General features: G+C 57.7%; 1 protein-coding gene across 1 annotated transcript; it reads right to left on the reverse strand.

Annotated features, from left to right (window-relative positions):
• Positions 1 to 12,982, reverse strand: ago1 (argonaute RISC component 1). The gene is made up of 19 exons (XM_069196191.1): positions 12,527 to 12,982; positions 9,840 to 10,026; positions 9,470 to 9,590; positions 9,041 to 9,222; positions 8,398 to 8,534; positions 8,143 to 8,277; positions 7,605 to 7,692; positions 6,631 to 6,778; positions 6,167 to 6,286; positions 5,961 to 6,083; positions 5,715 to 5,848; positions 5,216 to 5,400; positions 4,918 to 5,077; positions 4,354 to 4,444; positions 3,204 to 3,398; positions 2,958 to 3,092; positions 2,751 to 2,852; positions 2,161 to 2,360; positions 1 to 2,026 (listed from the first exon to the last, which is right to left on the reverse strand). Exons 1-19 carry the CDS (start codon positions 12,549 to 12,551, stop codon positions 1,918 to 1,920), a joined length of 2,577 nt encoding a protein of 858 aa, XP_069052292.1. The 5' UTR covers positions 12,552 to 12,982; the 3' UTR covers positions 1 to 1,917.
• Between the last annotated feature and the right edge of the window lie 300 nt (positions 12,983 to 13,282).

Consider the following 13,282-nt stretch of genomic DNA (forward strand, 5'->3'; position numbering starts at 1 on the left):
TAATAAAAACACACATTTTATTCAAAAAATAACCAGAACATTTCACACTATTTAATACTGACCCATGAGAACTAGTTTCCATATTCCCTATCGGTTCTGTTCGGAAGTGCTATATCTGGACTACAGTCCGCAGTGGCATATTGCTGATTCAGCCTGGACTCTGCGCTCGCACACATCCTGGCACCGGTCTGCGACACGGCTCTCGTCTCTCCCCTTCGGCCACTCCCCCATCCCGCACTGACCCCGAGCAGCTGGGGCCCGAGCTGAGGGAGCAGCGAAAGAGATGTCCAAGCTGTGGGCGAAGGAGTGCACAGTGCATCTCTGCATCTCTGCATAGCTGGGTAAGAGGTCAGGGGCTCCCCCGGAGGAGACCAGGTGATACTGCAGGCAGGGCGTCTGTCGCTATTCACCGATGTTCAAACTGAGCAAATTATGCCGTCAGACTAAGAACCACATCTGTGCATTCTGAGAAGTTTTGACAATATTTTAAATCTAAACATAGGCAGGCAGGGTCCTATATTTCATTATTTACATAGTAATTGATGCTACTGAACAAAAAAAAGCACCTGGGGCTTCAGTGAGACACAGGGACCAGTAACAGGGATGGAATTTGTCAAAACCGCTTGGAAAACACGAGTCCTTGTCTGAGGGTCTATACTGGGCCCAGAACACTGTAATTATGAGTCAAGCTGCCCTGGGTCAACATCGTGCACTGCAGCACACCTCCAGCTGCTGGACAACAGACGATGCTCCCTCTCTCTCTAGGGGGCAGCTGCAGCCAAGAGCAACAGCCTGGCTCTCTCTGCCCCCTGCGGGGCGCAATAGAGCTGCCGCGGAGAGGAGAGACTGTCGCTGTGCCAGGGGTCTGGCAGGGCACGCAGAGAGCCCTCGACAGGCGAGACCAGCGTGCGAGGAAGAACAGAGGAGTGTGCGCCGTCAGCGTTGTTGTAACCCGTGTGCCCTGTGGACATGCATAGAAGTGTTGCTCAGCTGTCTTCAGAAGCCAAGCTGCTGCTCGAGAGGACGCTGCCGCGTGGCCTGCGTCTGTGTACAGTCCCACAGCCACCGTGCTCCCGGCTGGTGAATCGCTGCACAAAGCTGAGTGACGACAGAGAAGGAGACTGTGAACGTGGACAGATGAAATGATGGACTTGCTGAAGATGCAGGCCCTGCGAGGTCTTGAACCCACAGCTCAGTTCACATTGGGCTTTCCTCCACAGCTCCACAGAGCTAGCGAGCACACATAGCTCATCCAGGTCTCTGCTGACCTCTCCCTCCTGTGCAGACCGGTTTGTTTGCTCCGGAGCAGCAGGGACAGGCAAATCAGAGGGAGAGTCAGGAGTCCCAGCACCCCAGGTGGGCCCTGGCACCAGTGTGTCCATACGGGCAGCTGCTTCTCCTCGTCCCAGCACTGTGGTAAGGCACTCTCCAATCGACAGCACGCTGACCTACGGCCCTCCCTCCTCTCCCTGCGAACACACAGCCTAGCAGGCCTAAGACAAGCAAGTGCTATTGTACCTTACCTTGGGTAAAAATAAACATTTTAAAACAATAACAAAAGGATAAAAACATAAGGAAAGTTTTTTTCAGTAAAAAAAACTTCCTCAACACGTTGCAGATCTAACTCTACGGGCTGTCTGTGGGAGGCGAGTCCACAGACAGAGGCAGCATGTGTGGGCAGTCAAGGACCTCAGCTCCTTTCCTCAGTATTGCATACATACTCGGAAGTGTAAATATATATACTTCTATATATAATATATATAAAAAAAATAAAATCCCGGAGTCTTAGAAACAGTTTCCTGGTGAGTGCGGAGCCACGTCCAGCTGCTCGCAGCAGTCTGTGCTTCAGGAGGACGGCCCTGGGTTCGGGCCGCTCTGGCTCAGTGAGGTCCGTGAGGTGTGCTGGGAGGGCGCGGCTCAGGCGAAGTACATGGTCCGTAGGGTGTCCTGGTGAACCTGCACGGCTTTGGCCAGGGCCTGGGGGTCCCGACCGTTACTCTGGCCGGAGATGTGGCTTCCCTCCCCACTGCAAGAGAAAGGCAGACCCTGGATCACTGGAGGGCAGAGCACCGCCGAGACAACGGCCTCCAGCTCACTGGAGAGCAGAGCACCATGGCGAGAACGACACCATCACAACGTGCCGGGCTGCTCCCCCCTCACCTGTCGTGCTCCTTGTCCACCAGGTGGTAGCGGGCGCGGAACGCCACCAGCCGCGCGTAGTAGGCGGGCGCAGGGATGGAGACGGAGCGCGTGCAGCGCACATAGGTGTGGCACAGCTGGTAGGTGAGAATCTGCAGTTCATCCGCCGTGAAGCGATTATCGTCCCAGAGGACGTAGTAGTGTGAGGGGCGGCTGGTACCCTACAAGGGAGACAGGAGGGAGACTGCAGTCAGGCCTGGGCACCGTCAGCCTGGACAAGCCCAGGGCTTGCTGGTCTGCAGCAGAAGAGCCAGATCTCAAGGAAACAAGTACAGCTTTCACCCCAGAGCTCTGCTCAAGCTACACATACCCTGGCTGCGAGTGCGCTTAAGAACCAGGGCTTGCAGGATTGTGCTGGCAGGTCACCATTTGTGATCTCTTAAGTATATTAATTGAGAGCCCATGGCATCTTATTTCTGCACTGCAGGCTTGTTTTGAGGCAGGTGAAGAGTGATTTTCCGAGCTCTGTGAGCTGAGCCTCTACAGGCTGTGCGTCTGCTGAAGCTCCTCACACTTTGCTGTCGACGGAGAGCGCTGCACTTGTATCCCACCTGAATGCCAGCGTGGCTGCACAGATAGAAGTCGAACTCGAAGGGGTGGGTGATGCTGGTGTCCACGGTGGTGCCCGCAGGAATGTTCCCACTCTTCCCGATCTGAGCGGAGAGAGACAAGCAGCACTCAGACACCAGGAAGACGCCAGACCTGACCCACAGTCAAGAGCGAGCAGTGAAGGAAGAGGGGCTGAGGCACTCCCTCACCCGCTCAGCCTTGTCGGCGCAGAAGAGCCGGGTGTGGTGTCTCTTCTGCACCACGATGTAGGTGATGCCGGGCTGGTAGTCCTTCTCCAGCTTGATGCAGGCATCCCGGATGGCCAGCAGCTCGTAGTGGAGGATCTGGGGACAGAAAGCCGAGGGACAGTGAGGGTCTGAGCTTCATGGCACAACAAGACCTCCTGGGCTACACTGTGACCAGCCGACCCGACCCGGTCCAGTCTAGAGCTGTACCTGGGGCAGCTGTCCTTCCGGCACCCCGTCCCGATAGAAGATGATCCGGGTGGGCTTGAAGCGAGTCGACTTGTAGAACTGGATCAGCAGCTCCCGAACCATATAGGAAAGGTCCTCTATGATCTCCTGCCGGGGACGCTGCACTCGCACTGTGGCACAGTACCGGCTGGGGTGGGCGTCCATACTACCCACCACCTAGATGGGGCGGAAAGACAAACGAAGAAACGGGCATTCAGACCACCAGGACCTGCTGCTCTTCCCCACATTGCTTATGTCCCGGGGTCTCAGGCTCCACAGCTCAGGCCAACTGTCTGCTGAATTCAGACAGAGCTGCAGCGATCAGATGGTATCAACTGTGGAGAGGACTGAGCGAGACGGTGGCAGAGGAACATACCAGGCGTGAGAGAATAAAGAAAAGGCAAATAACAGAAAGAACCAGTGAACAGGAGAGGCCATCAGAAACCGAAAGAGTACAGTGCTGAGTCAGTGTGGCTTCTCTCCCCAGCTTCCTGCAGGGGAAGTAAGACACCAGCCCACATACCAGCACGCCCACCCACAGCACCGTTTCTTCTTAGTTCCCTCCACACCCTGCGCAGTGCGAGCCGCACATCCTCTCCTCACTGCCCACCCTGTCTCCGCGCAAAGCAGCTGCCGGCCTCTGTGAACAATGCCGCGGCTCAGTCACTGTGTGAGTCAGGCGCTCGTCAGCGTTGCTAGACAACGGCTTTGTTGGCAGAGCAGTGCAGTGAATCAGAAGGAGCCCAGTGCAGCGTGGGATAGCAGCAACGTCAGAGATGGGGGGGTGATGTCACTCAACCAGGGCCGGCGAGGGAGGAGGAGGGGGAGGGGTGAGTCATCACAGAGCAATTCTCCTCCTCTTACTCTGCGCGTCCAGGATTCCCCACCGGGTGTGTCTAACACAGATGGAACACACTGTCCCACAGCACAGAGCTCCCACTACCACTCAGGGACACCTTCACCCCCCTTTTCCAAAACACTGCCGTCGCCACCCTCAGACCCACACAGCCTGCCCCCGCCTTCTCGCTCCTGTGTGGTTCTGGATAGGGCTGGGTACTCTGTGTTGTTACAGCTTCAGCATGAGGCCAGGGAAGTGTGAGGGCGCGACAGGCCGGCAGGGACGATCGCTCACGGCAGTAATGGAGGGCTTCTTCCCGTCGCCTGCTGGAGGGTGCGTCACATCGGCGCCCAGGAAGATCACCGGCTGCTGGAAGACAGCGGAGCTGCAACAGCAGAGCCGAGAGCAGCATCAGGGACAGCACGGCTTGTGAGGCTCTCACACACACCCAAGAACCCCCTGCCCCCTCGCACACACCTAAGAACCACCTGCCCCCTCGCACACACCTAAGAACCACCTGCCCCCTTGCACACACCTAAGAACCACCTGCCCCCTCGCACACACCTAAGAACCACCTGCCCCCTCGCACACACCTAAGAACCACCTGCCCCCTCGCACACACCTAAGAACCACCTGCCCCCTCGCACACACCTAAGAACCACCTGCCCCCTCACACACACCTAAGAACCACCTGCCCCCTCGCACACACCTAAGAACCACCTGCCCCCTCACACACACCTCAGAACCCCCTGCCTCCTCACACACACCCAAGAACCCCCTGCCCTCTCACACACACCCCCAAGAACCCCCTGCCCCCTCACACACCCACGTGACCCCACGACCCCCCAGGTCTCTCACCGCTGATGGGGCACCAGGATGTTGTTGATGCCACCCAGCTTGACGTTGATTTTGAGGCAGAGGTTGGAGAGGGTCTGAGGGGAGGTCTTCACCACGTTCTTCACCTGGACACACTGGGTGGCCATTCCCAGCAGAGTGTCTCCCACCCGCTTCACCTCCGCTGGAGACAGAGACAGCGAGGGGCAGAGAGTGAGGGGAGAGGCAGCGGCCAGCAAGAGCACGAGCAGCACAGAGTGGAACAGAGACCGAGCTGGGCAGCGAGACGGAGAAACAGACACGTGGCCAAAGCCAGTCGTACCGTAGACTGGAGTCTTTCCTGGGAGAATGACGATGATGAGCTGCAGGCCTGAATAGGTGTTCTTCAAGTGGCGGAACATGGGCTCCACGCTGTCGGCGCCCTGCGCGTATTTACAGAAGCACGGCTGGCCCTGGATGGGCATCCCCGCGTCCTTCGAGATCTTGCGCAGCTGGTCTGTGAAATTTCTGCAAAGACAGAAGCAAAGGAGCCACTTCTAACCCCATCCCAGACCACCTGACGCCTGGCTGAGTGTAACGACCTTCTGTTCAAGACAGCAGCGACAACCCGGAGTTCCCAGTCCTGTCTCACTCAGCCCACCGGCCCAGCTGCAAGAACAGTGAATGTAACAAAACACACTGGGGGCATTAATCATGACCAGTATCTTCAACCTGCTCTACCCCACTGACCTCACCCCCCCACACCTGACTGCACTCCCCAACACTGACCCCACCCCCACACTGCTCTGCCCCCCCTCCTGAGTAAGCAGCAGCGCACTCACTTCAGCAGGTCCTCCCGACACTGTTTCTGGGGCGCGAAGCAGGCGACAGCCCACACCTTGATCTCGATCCCGTTGTAGAACTGCTTCCCCCTCATGTCCCACACGCCCTGGTTGGGCGTGGCGATGGCCCGGTTCTGTTGGAGCAGCACAAACGCCTGTCAGCACAGAGTGAAGAGTTTATCCGCTCTGGTGCCTCTCGGTCCTCCGCAGGTGCTCTGCTCCCCCGACTCCAGACCCCTCTCTCACCCGGCCTCCATACTGTAGGATTGGAGCCGGCAGCACCCTGCCCGTCACCTCCGCCATGTCGTCCTTCACCTTGATCCCAAACTCCTGGATATAGGGGTCCAGATTGTAACTGGCATTCTTCATCTGGACAGGAAGAGAGAAAGAGGAGATGAAACCAATGGTGGCTCCCCAGGGGCCCCCCAGTGGCCCCCAGCTGCCACACTCACCAGCCGGCTGATCTCCTCCTGCCTGTCGGGCGCAGAGCGCGCTGTGGCTTTGATCATGGTGGAGGTCTGGTTATCCGTCAGTTTCTTGATGCAGCGCTGCCCCGCCACAATGTTACACACCTGTGGGGCACAAGAGGGTCACTTCCTGTCCCCAGAGGGCGCAGCACTCAGAGCCAGGCCCCACTGAAAGACCTGGGCCCGACCTGGGCCCATCTCAGAGACCGATCCCTTGTTCTGGTCTGTTCCAGCACAGTGAGGTGACAGCTGAACCAGACTCATCTTCTAAACATCACTCAGAGACAGTATCTGGGGACAAATATTTTATATTTGTCTGAATGTGTCACATTTGTCTTCCTCTTGTCTGCTTTCTCTGCCTGTCTCTCACTCTTCTTGGCCAAAGTGCCACAGTCTCACAGCACAGTCTTGTGAAAAAGCCGAGAGTGAGGCTCAGTCACCAGTCTTACCTCCAGGGGCAGATAGGTGTGTTTCTGCTCCTGCCCCACCTGCAGGCAGGGCAGGTGAGGGTACTTCAGCTGCAGGCTGTACTTCTGCTTGAAGTACTGGGCCACAGTGCACTCCACCGTCTGGCCGTTCTCCAGCTGCAGTGGGAACCTGCAGAGAGGAGGCTACAGATTAGGGTTAATTGTGCTTTTACAGCGATCCAAGCCCAGTCTGGAGCACAGTCAGTACCAACGGCTTCTCACAGACGAATCCTCTTCTGCAGGCTCTGACGGCCTGTTCACTTTCACATGCCAGGATTTTCCAAGCAGAATAAGGGTTTTTCTGAAAATAACGCTGTAACAATGATCCTTTAACCGTGAAATACATTATCTTTACAATTCTGTGAAAAAACAGCTTATTTCAGGCTCAGATTTCAAGACGTATCTCAGAATAACAGGAGGTGGTTATTTAATCCTGACTCTACATCAGTACACTCATGGGATTTAAGTTCAACCCAGCGAGAGTCGCAGGTGCAAGAAAGACAACTGCTGAGACATCAGTTGAACCTGCACCTGGACAGATTTGTTTCAGGATATCAGCTTCCCTTTGCCTCCCTCCAGCCTTTGCACAAAGAAGTGCCTCCGGTTCTGAACTTTCCGTGTACAAAGGATTTTTTATACCAAGGAAGAAATCAGCCCAGGGATTAGAGCTGGTTTTGATTTTGGTGGCTGAGTGAGGGGTTTGGCCGCAGGTGTCACGATGGCACAAACCCAGCGTTCCCGAGGTGTGTGAATGGAATCGGGACAAAGGAAACATCAACGTCCACACTCTGGCGAGATCTGGCTCTGCTGTGCCAGCCAGAAAAGAGCAGGACATCTAGCAGAACTGCTTCACAGCACAATCAGGCTTTCAGATAGGATTACCAAAACACAGTGAGTAAGAGAAGGTAAGAAGCACGGCAACAGAACAGCCAACCCCTCACCCTTGAGGGACTCACGTTTGGTGGCTGGCAGGGCGGCGTGTGACATTGCAGACGCGATATTTCCTCTTCATCTGACCGCAGTGCGTCACCTCCACCTTCAGCCCTGCGCACAGAAAGAGAGGGGGCCGTCAGAAGTCACGGTGGGTTGCAGGTTATCGGAGGTGTTAAATTTCCCCACAGCCACGTCAGACAGCTGTAAGCTCCAAGAACCACAGACTAGCTCACTGCTGCCCACTGCTGTCCGTGCTGAGCAAGTACTTGGTTTGCTATGGATCTTGCCAATTGTCTTTTGAGGAATATACTCATATACTCATATTAATGTTAATATGAAACAAAATCCTCCCGGGTCAAATAAGGACCTCAATTTATTTTGAACAAACACTTCATCTGCGGGCGACTGATGCTTATTCCAAACAGACACCTTCCCCTGCAGCCCAGCGCCAAGAGCCCCACCCTCCCTGCACCCCTGAGCCCCAGAGCCCCACTGCCCCTGCAGCCCAGTGCCCCAGAGCTCCTCTCCAGGAGCCCCCTGGCGGGTGGCTGCCCCTCTCACCTTTGATCTCCTTGGTGAAGCGCACCCTCTGCGAGTCGGTCAGCGACTTGGGCTGCTCGTCGATGTTGCGGATGTCCAGGACCTCACACATGAACTCAATGACCGGCTGGGCCTTATAGAACGCTGTGGCCGACACTGAGAGAGACAAGAGCGTTGGCCCCACCCTGCAACTGACTGCGCTGTCCAACACACAGGCACAGACAGACACAGCTCAGGGCAGAGCCCCAGGACCCCAGCTCACTGTGGGAGACTCACCGTCAATGTTGAGCATCATCTTCCACATGGCCGGCCTCACAGACTGGTGGAACCCGAACCACACCTCGCGCCCCCCGCCCAGGGGGTGGTAATACCCCTCGGGGGGAGAGAAGAAAGAGCGCCCCACTGGGGTGTACCTGCGCAGGGGAGAGGGGGAGAGAAGAGAGGCAGACAGGCTGAGAGAATGAGCACAGCTCAGCTGTACACCACCACTCCATCGAGTTTTTGCTCACTGCAAACTCCTTAACACAGTCACATGAGCCCTCCCAGCCCACAACAGTACTTTAAACCCCATTCATACTGTGGTCCACTCATCGTTTGAGTACAGCACTGGTGCAAGAACCTTTAGATACTGTACAGCCATTTGCCAAACTGGTTATTGGCAATTCCAGTCCCGAGTGAAGCTGGGAAAGAGGACAGAACCGTCAGGGCAGACACACTTGCCCTGCGTATGACCCCGCTAGACCCTAACGCACAGCCCTGCCACTACGCAGGAGTGTGTGTGTGTGACTCACTGCAAGTGCCTTAACAGACACTGCTCAGACATTACAGCCCTATTGCTATGCAGGAGTGTGTGTGACTGTGCTCAGACATGACGACCCTGCTGCTATGCAAACCCACAGCCAGCCAGGCCAGGAAGTACCTCATGGAGGCCAGATGCCTCATGGCGACGTCCAGCGCCTGCACCGAGTCCAGCGGCACCTGCAGCCGCCCGCTCACCAGCGCCTCCTGCAGGAGCCGCCAGCTCACGATGGCCAACCAGCGGATCGACACCTTGAAGATCCGGTCCTTCCCCTCGCCCGGGATCGTCACCTCAAAATCCACCTGGGGGTCGGAGAGCGAGACGATGGGGGGGAGCGAAGTCTCACACAAACCCACCGATATCTCTCATTCTTACACTGTTCTATCAGAATATCACACCTGCTCATTTTTGTTTTTAAAAACTGGCTGCAATGATTTGTGGCTGCCATCTGTGAAACGAATCGTGTTTTTGCCGGCAGGCGTGGGCAGGCAGAGTGACCAGTGGGCAGAGTGACCATCAGGCAGAGTGACCGGCGGGCAGCCCACATACCCGCTCGTTGCCGATGGGCAGCGCCATGACAGTGTAGATGTTCTTCTTGCCGTCGTACACCGGCTTCCTGTCGCCAAAGATCTGCGGCTTGAAATGCTGGACCATGTACTCCACGACTTCCCTGCAGGGGGCGACAGAGAGACTGCTTACTGCGATGCACACAGCACCCCAGAGGGGGAAGAACCACCCCAGCATTTCTCACGTGTCCCTGCATCCCGCCGAGCCTTCTGCTGAAGGCAAGGCTGTGTCTCAGGCTGTGCTGGCACCTGCAGTCGCACTGTTCCCTCTCACTCGACTTCCTGTTGCTGTTGACCCCTGACCCCTCCAGGGTGCCGAGGAGCGAGAGTCGGATTCACGTGCCGGGCCGTACCTGTTGACTCGGCGCGGACACTTGTCAGGCTTGATGTCGACCTCATAGTGATACACGTCCATCTTGGGGATGTCCACCTCAAAGTAGTTGGCGAGCAACTTGATGGGTTTCCCCACCGTGCCCACACCCGGGCGCCGCGGAGCTTGGAACACCTGCTGCAGGGGCGGGGGGAAGGGCCCCGCGGGCACTGGGAGGCAGGGGGAGAGAGAGGAGGCAGGAGGGGAGAGGAGAGGCAGGGGGAGAGAGAGGGGAGAGGAGGCAGGGAGGAGAGGGAGGGGAGAGGCAGGGGGGAGAGAGAGGGGAGGCGGGGGGGGGGGCAGAGGGAGTGGAGAGGCAGGGAGGGAGAGGCAGGGGGAGAGGAGGCAGGGGGAGAGGCAGGGAGGAGAGAGAGGAGGCAGGAGGGGAGAGGAGAGGCAGGAGGAGAGGCAGGGGGAGAGAGAGGGGAGAGGAGGGAGGGGAGAGGCAGGGGGGGAGGTGGGGGAAGAGGGAGGGAGAGGGAGAGGAGAGGCAGGGGGGAGAGAGAGGGGAGGCGGGGGGGGGAGAGGGAGTGGAGAGGCAGGGAGGGAGAGGCAGGGGAGAGGAGGCAGGGGGAGAGGCAGGGAGGAGAGAAGGAGCAGGTGAAGGAGTGAGGAGAAGCAGAGAGAAGGAAAATCTGTTAAAACCGCATCGACAGCTGCGCCTGAAAAGACGGCATTAAATTAAAGAAGCAGCGGCATTAAATCCATCGGTTTCTCCTTTTACAAGAGCCGAGGCTGACAATGGGAATAATTTAACTGGGAATGATTTTCACGTGGTTCCCTGAGTGGACTCAGCCCACACGGTCACTCCCTGGGGATGAGCCAAGCTCTCAGCCTGTCAGTCAGGACTCGCGCGACGTGTGGAGCTGGAGATAAAAGCGTCAGGGTGTGCCTGAAGGAGGCCGAGGAAGATCTCCGCCTGGAGGGGCTGGCACACTGCCGCCCGGCAGCGCAACGCCATCTCTGTGCCTGAGAGAGAGCTGCTCGGGTCAGCCGGCCGGCCCCCCGCCACATTCCTGGCCGCTCCATGGAGACGCATGGAGACGCCCATTGTCATGGAGATTCGGGGGCCCGGGGAGGGGGCAGAGCCTGCCAGAACACACACACACAGGTCCTGTCCCTCACACCTCCTTTCAGCAATTAGCCACACAGCCAGCTGGCAGAGGGACGCGGAGACACAGCAGCCACAGACCCGACAGACAGCGCCAGCGTGCCAGACAGCGGCTCTGTCCCAACAACCTGCTCTCCCCCAACCAGGACCCCCTGTCGCCGGGGAGCTGGGATCACAGGGACTCCACCAAAGCGCAGGTCAGTGACTCACACTGGCAAACACAGCAGCACAGACCTGCAGCTTTCTGGGGACCCGGGGTTCCCCCATGACTGCAGACCAGGTGGCAGTGGCCGTTCAGGCAGTTCGGGGGGACCAGAGCAGCGAGCAGGACCACCGGCTCAGGCCTCATCTGTCTCACAGGGACAAAACAGCACAGTGTCCAGCAGTTCCCAGCACCAGCAGAACTGGGCTCATCTGGACCAGTCTAACCCAGCCAATCAAACCGATTCAGTACTGAACAGGCCAGGAGGAATGAAAATCAACGAGGACAAGAGAGGGAAACTGGCACAGAAACTGTGTTTCAGCTGTGACAAGAAATAAGATGTTTCGTTTCTCCGTAGCATTCTGTCCAACACCACCCTGGGAACAGCCAGCGAGAAAGCAATAAGGACAGAAACATGGGCTCTGCAACAACCCCGGACACCATGTAGCATGTTCCAGCAGCCAGAAACACCAGGTGAAGTGTGAGACTCAGAGCAAACGTAGGGAAGCAGTGAGCTCTGGGGTGAACCCCGTCATGTGCGTGACCTGAGCTGCAGAACACATTTTAACAGCTGAAGCAGCGAGGCAGGCGTCTGACATCACTCCCAGGGCACGTCTACCTCACACACAGCAGCAGACCTGTGTCCACTAGTGCCCATCGGCACTTACACTGGTCTACAGACCACAGAGCCAGAGCCCTGGTGACGCTCGCTGGGCAGCCTGCAGCACACACCCCTGTGGGCACAGGACACACCACACTGCCCAGCCGGACAGAAGCCAGGGCAGAGAACGTCAAGCCACGACATGGAAAAACATCACTGATAAGTAGGAACAGAGAAAGGTGTGAACCAGTGAAAGTTAGATTTGAGCTCTGCCAGTGCTACCCTGGGAGGCATCGGCTCTGTCATCCGATCTGAGCTGCCGACGAGCCTGATTCCCGCAGTTAACCAGCCAGGAGCGCCGGAGACCCGCTCTCCACGGACCTGACCTGCCTCACCGCGGCGCCCAGACCCTCTGCCCACAGCGCTGGAAGTTGTCAGGTCTGCCGCTCCAGCGTGCGAACTTCGCGACACGCCCCTCTCACCTGACTCGCGTGTGCAGAGCGCGGGTCGGACCCGAGTCTCCTCAGCTGCATGACCCCCGCCCCCGCATGTGACCCCAGCCTTCCTGCCCCCGAATTAGCATTCCCATTGTCACCCTGCCCGGACCAGCAACCTCCCCCCAGTCTAGGGCACACGAACCAGTCTGGCCGCTTTCTCGGCCCGTCAGGGTCGGGGGCTCCGCCTGCAGGTCCAGTCTCCCCCGCCGAACCCGGAGCTGCCCGCACGGTCCCGCTGGACCCCGTCTAAGCGGCTCACCTGCTCCAGATGGCCCCGGTTCCATCCCATTCACTCTGCGGAGCCGATCCTAGGAAAGTCCCGGTCTTCCTCACAGATCCCCCGGCTGCACCGCCGACGGCTCCGTATCCTTGTTCCCAACCTGCTGGTGGGCTCCCCGGACCCCGGTCCCCGATCGGACCCCCAGCCGAGACGGGCGCCTGGAGGTGCCGATACCCCGCCGGCTGGGCGATGCGCGTCCGCAGATCTCGGGATGCTCCGAGGAGGCTGGCGCTGCCGTCCCGGCCTCCCTGCTCAGCTGCGTCCCGGCTGGGCTCTGCGGGCTGACCGCTCTCCGCTCGCTCCGGACTCCACAGCGGAACAAAGACACGCCAACCCGCAGCACAGCTCATTCCTTAAAAGACAGGCGGCAGGGGCGTTTGACACGCTGCTGTCGGCGCCCTCTGGCGGCGAGGAGGACCGACCCGCTCGCTTCACGAGGTTGGTCCTTTTTATCCCCTCAAAAGCCTCTGGGAAAGATGCACCAGACGCTTAGCACTGCTCACGCCGTATTTCCTGTGTAATAAGTGGTCATTAATCGAGTCTGTAAAAACTGACACGGTTTTTATTGCCTGAAATAATTAGAAGTACTTTATTCCAGCAATGCCAGTTGAGATCAACTTCACCATCACAACAGAAACCTTGAGACCGTACTTCTGCTGGAGTAGATTGCTGAACTGGGAGGAAACTGGTCTAAGAGCTAAACTTGGAAGCCACCTCTCAGATTTGTTCTGTGTC

The sequence above is a fragment of the Lepisosteus oculatus genome, chromosome 11 (genome assembly GCF_040954835.1).
Source record: "Lepisosteus oculatus isolate fLepOcu1 chromosome 11, fLepOcu1.hap2, whole genome shotgun sequence".
Taxonomy (NCBI): domain Eukaryota; kingdom Metazoa; phylum Chordata; class Actinopteri; order Semionotiformes; family Lepisosteidae; genus Lepisosteus; species Lepisosteus oculatus.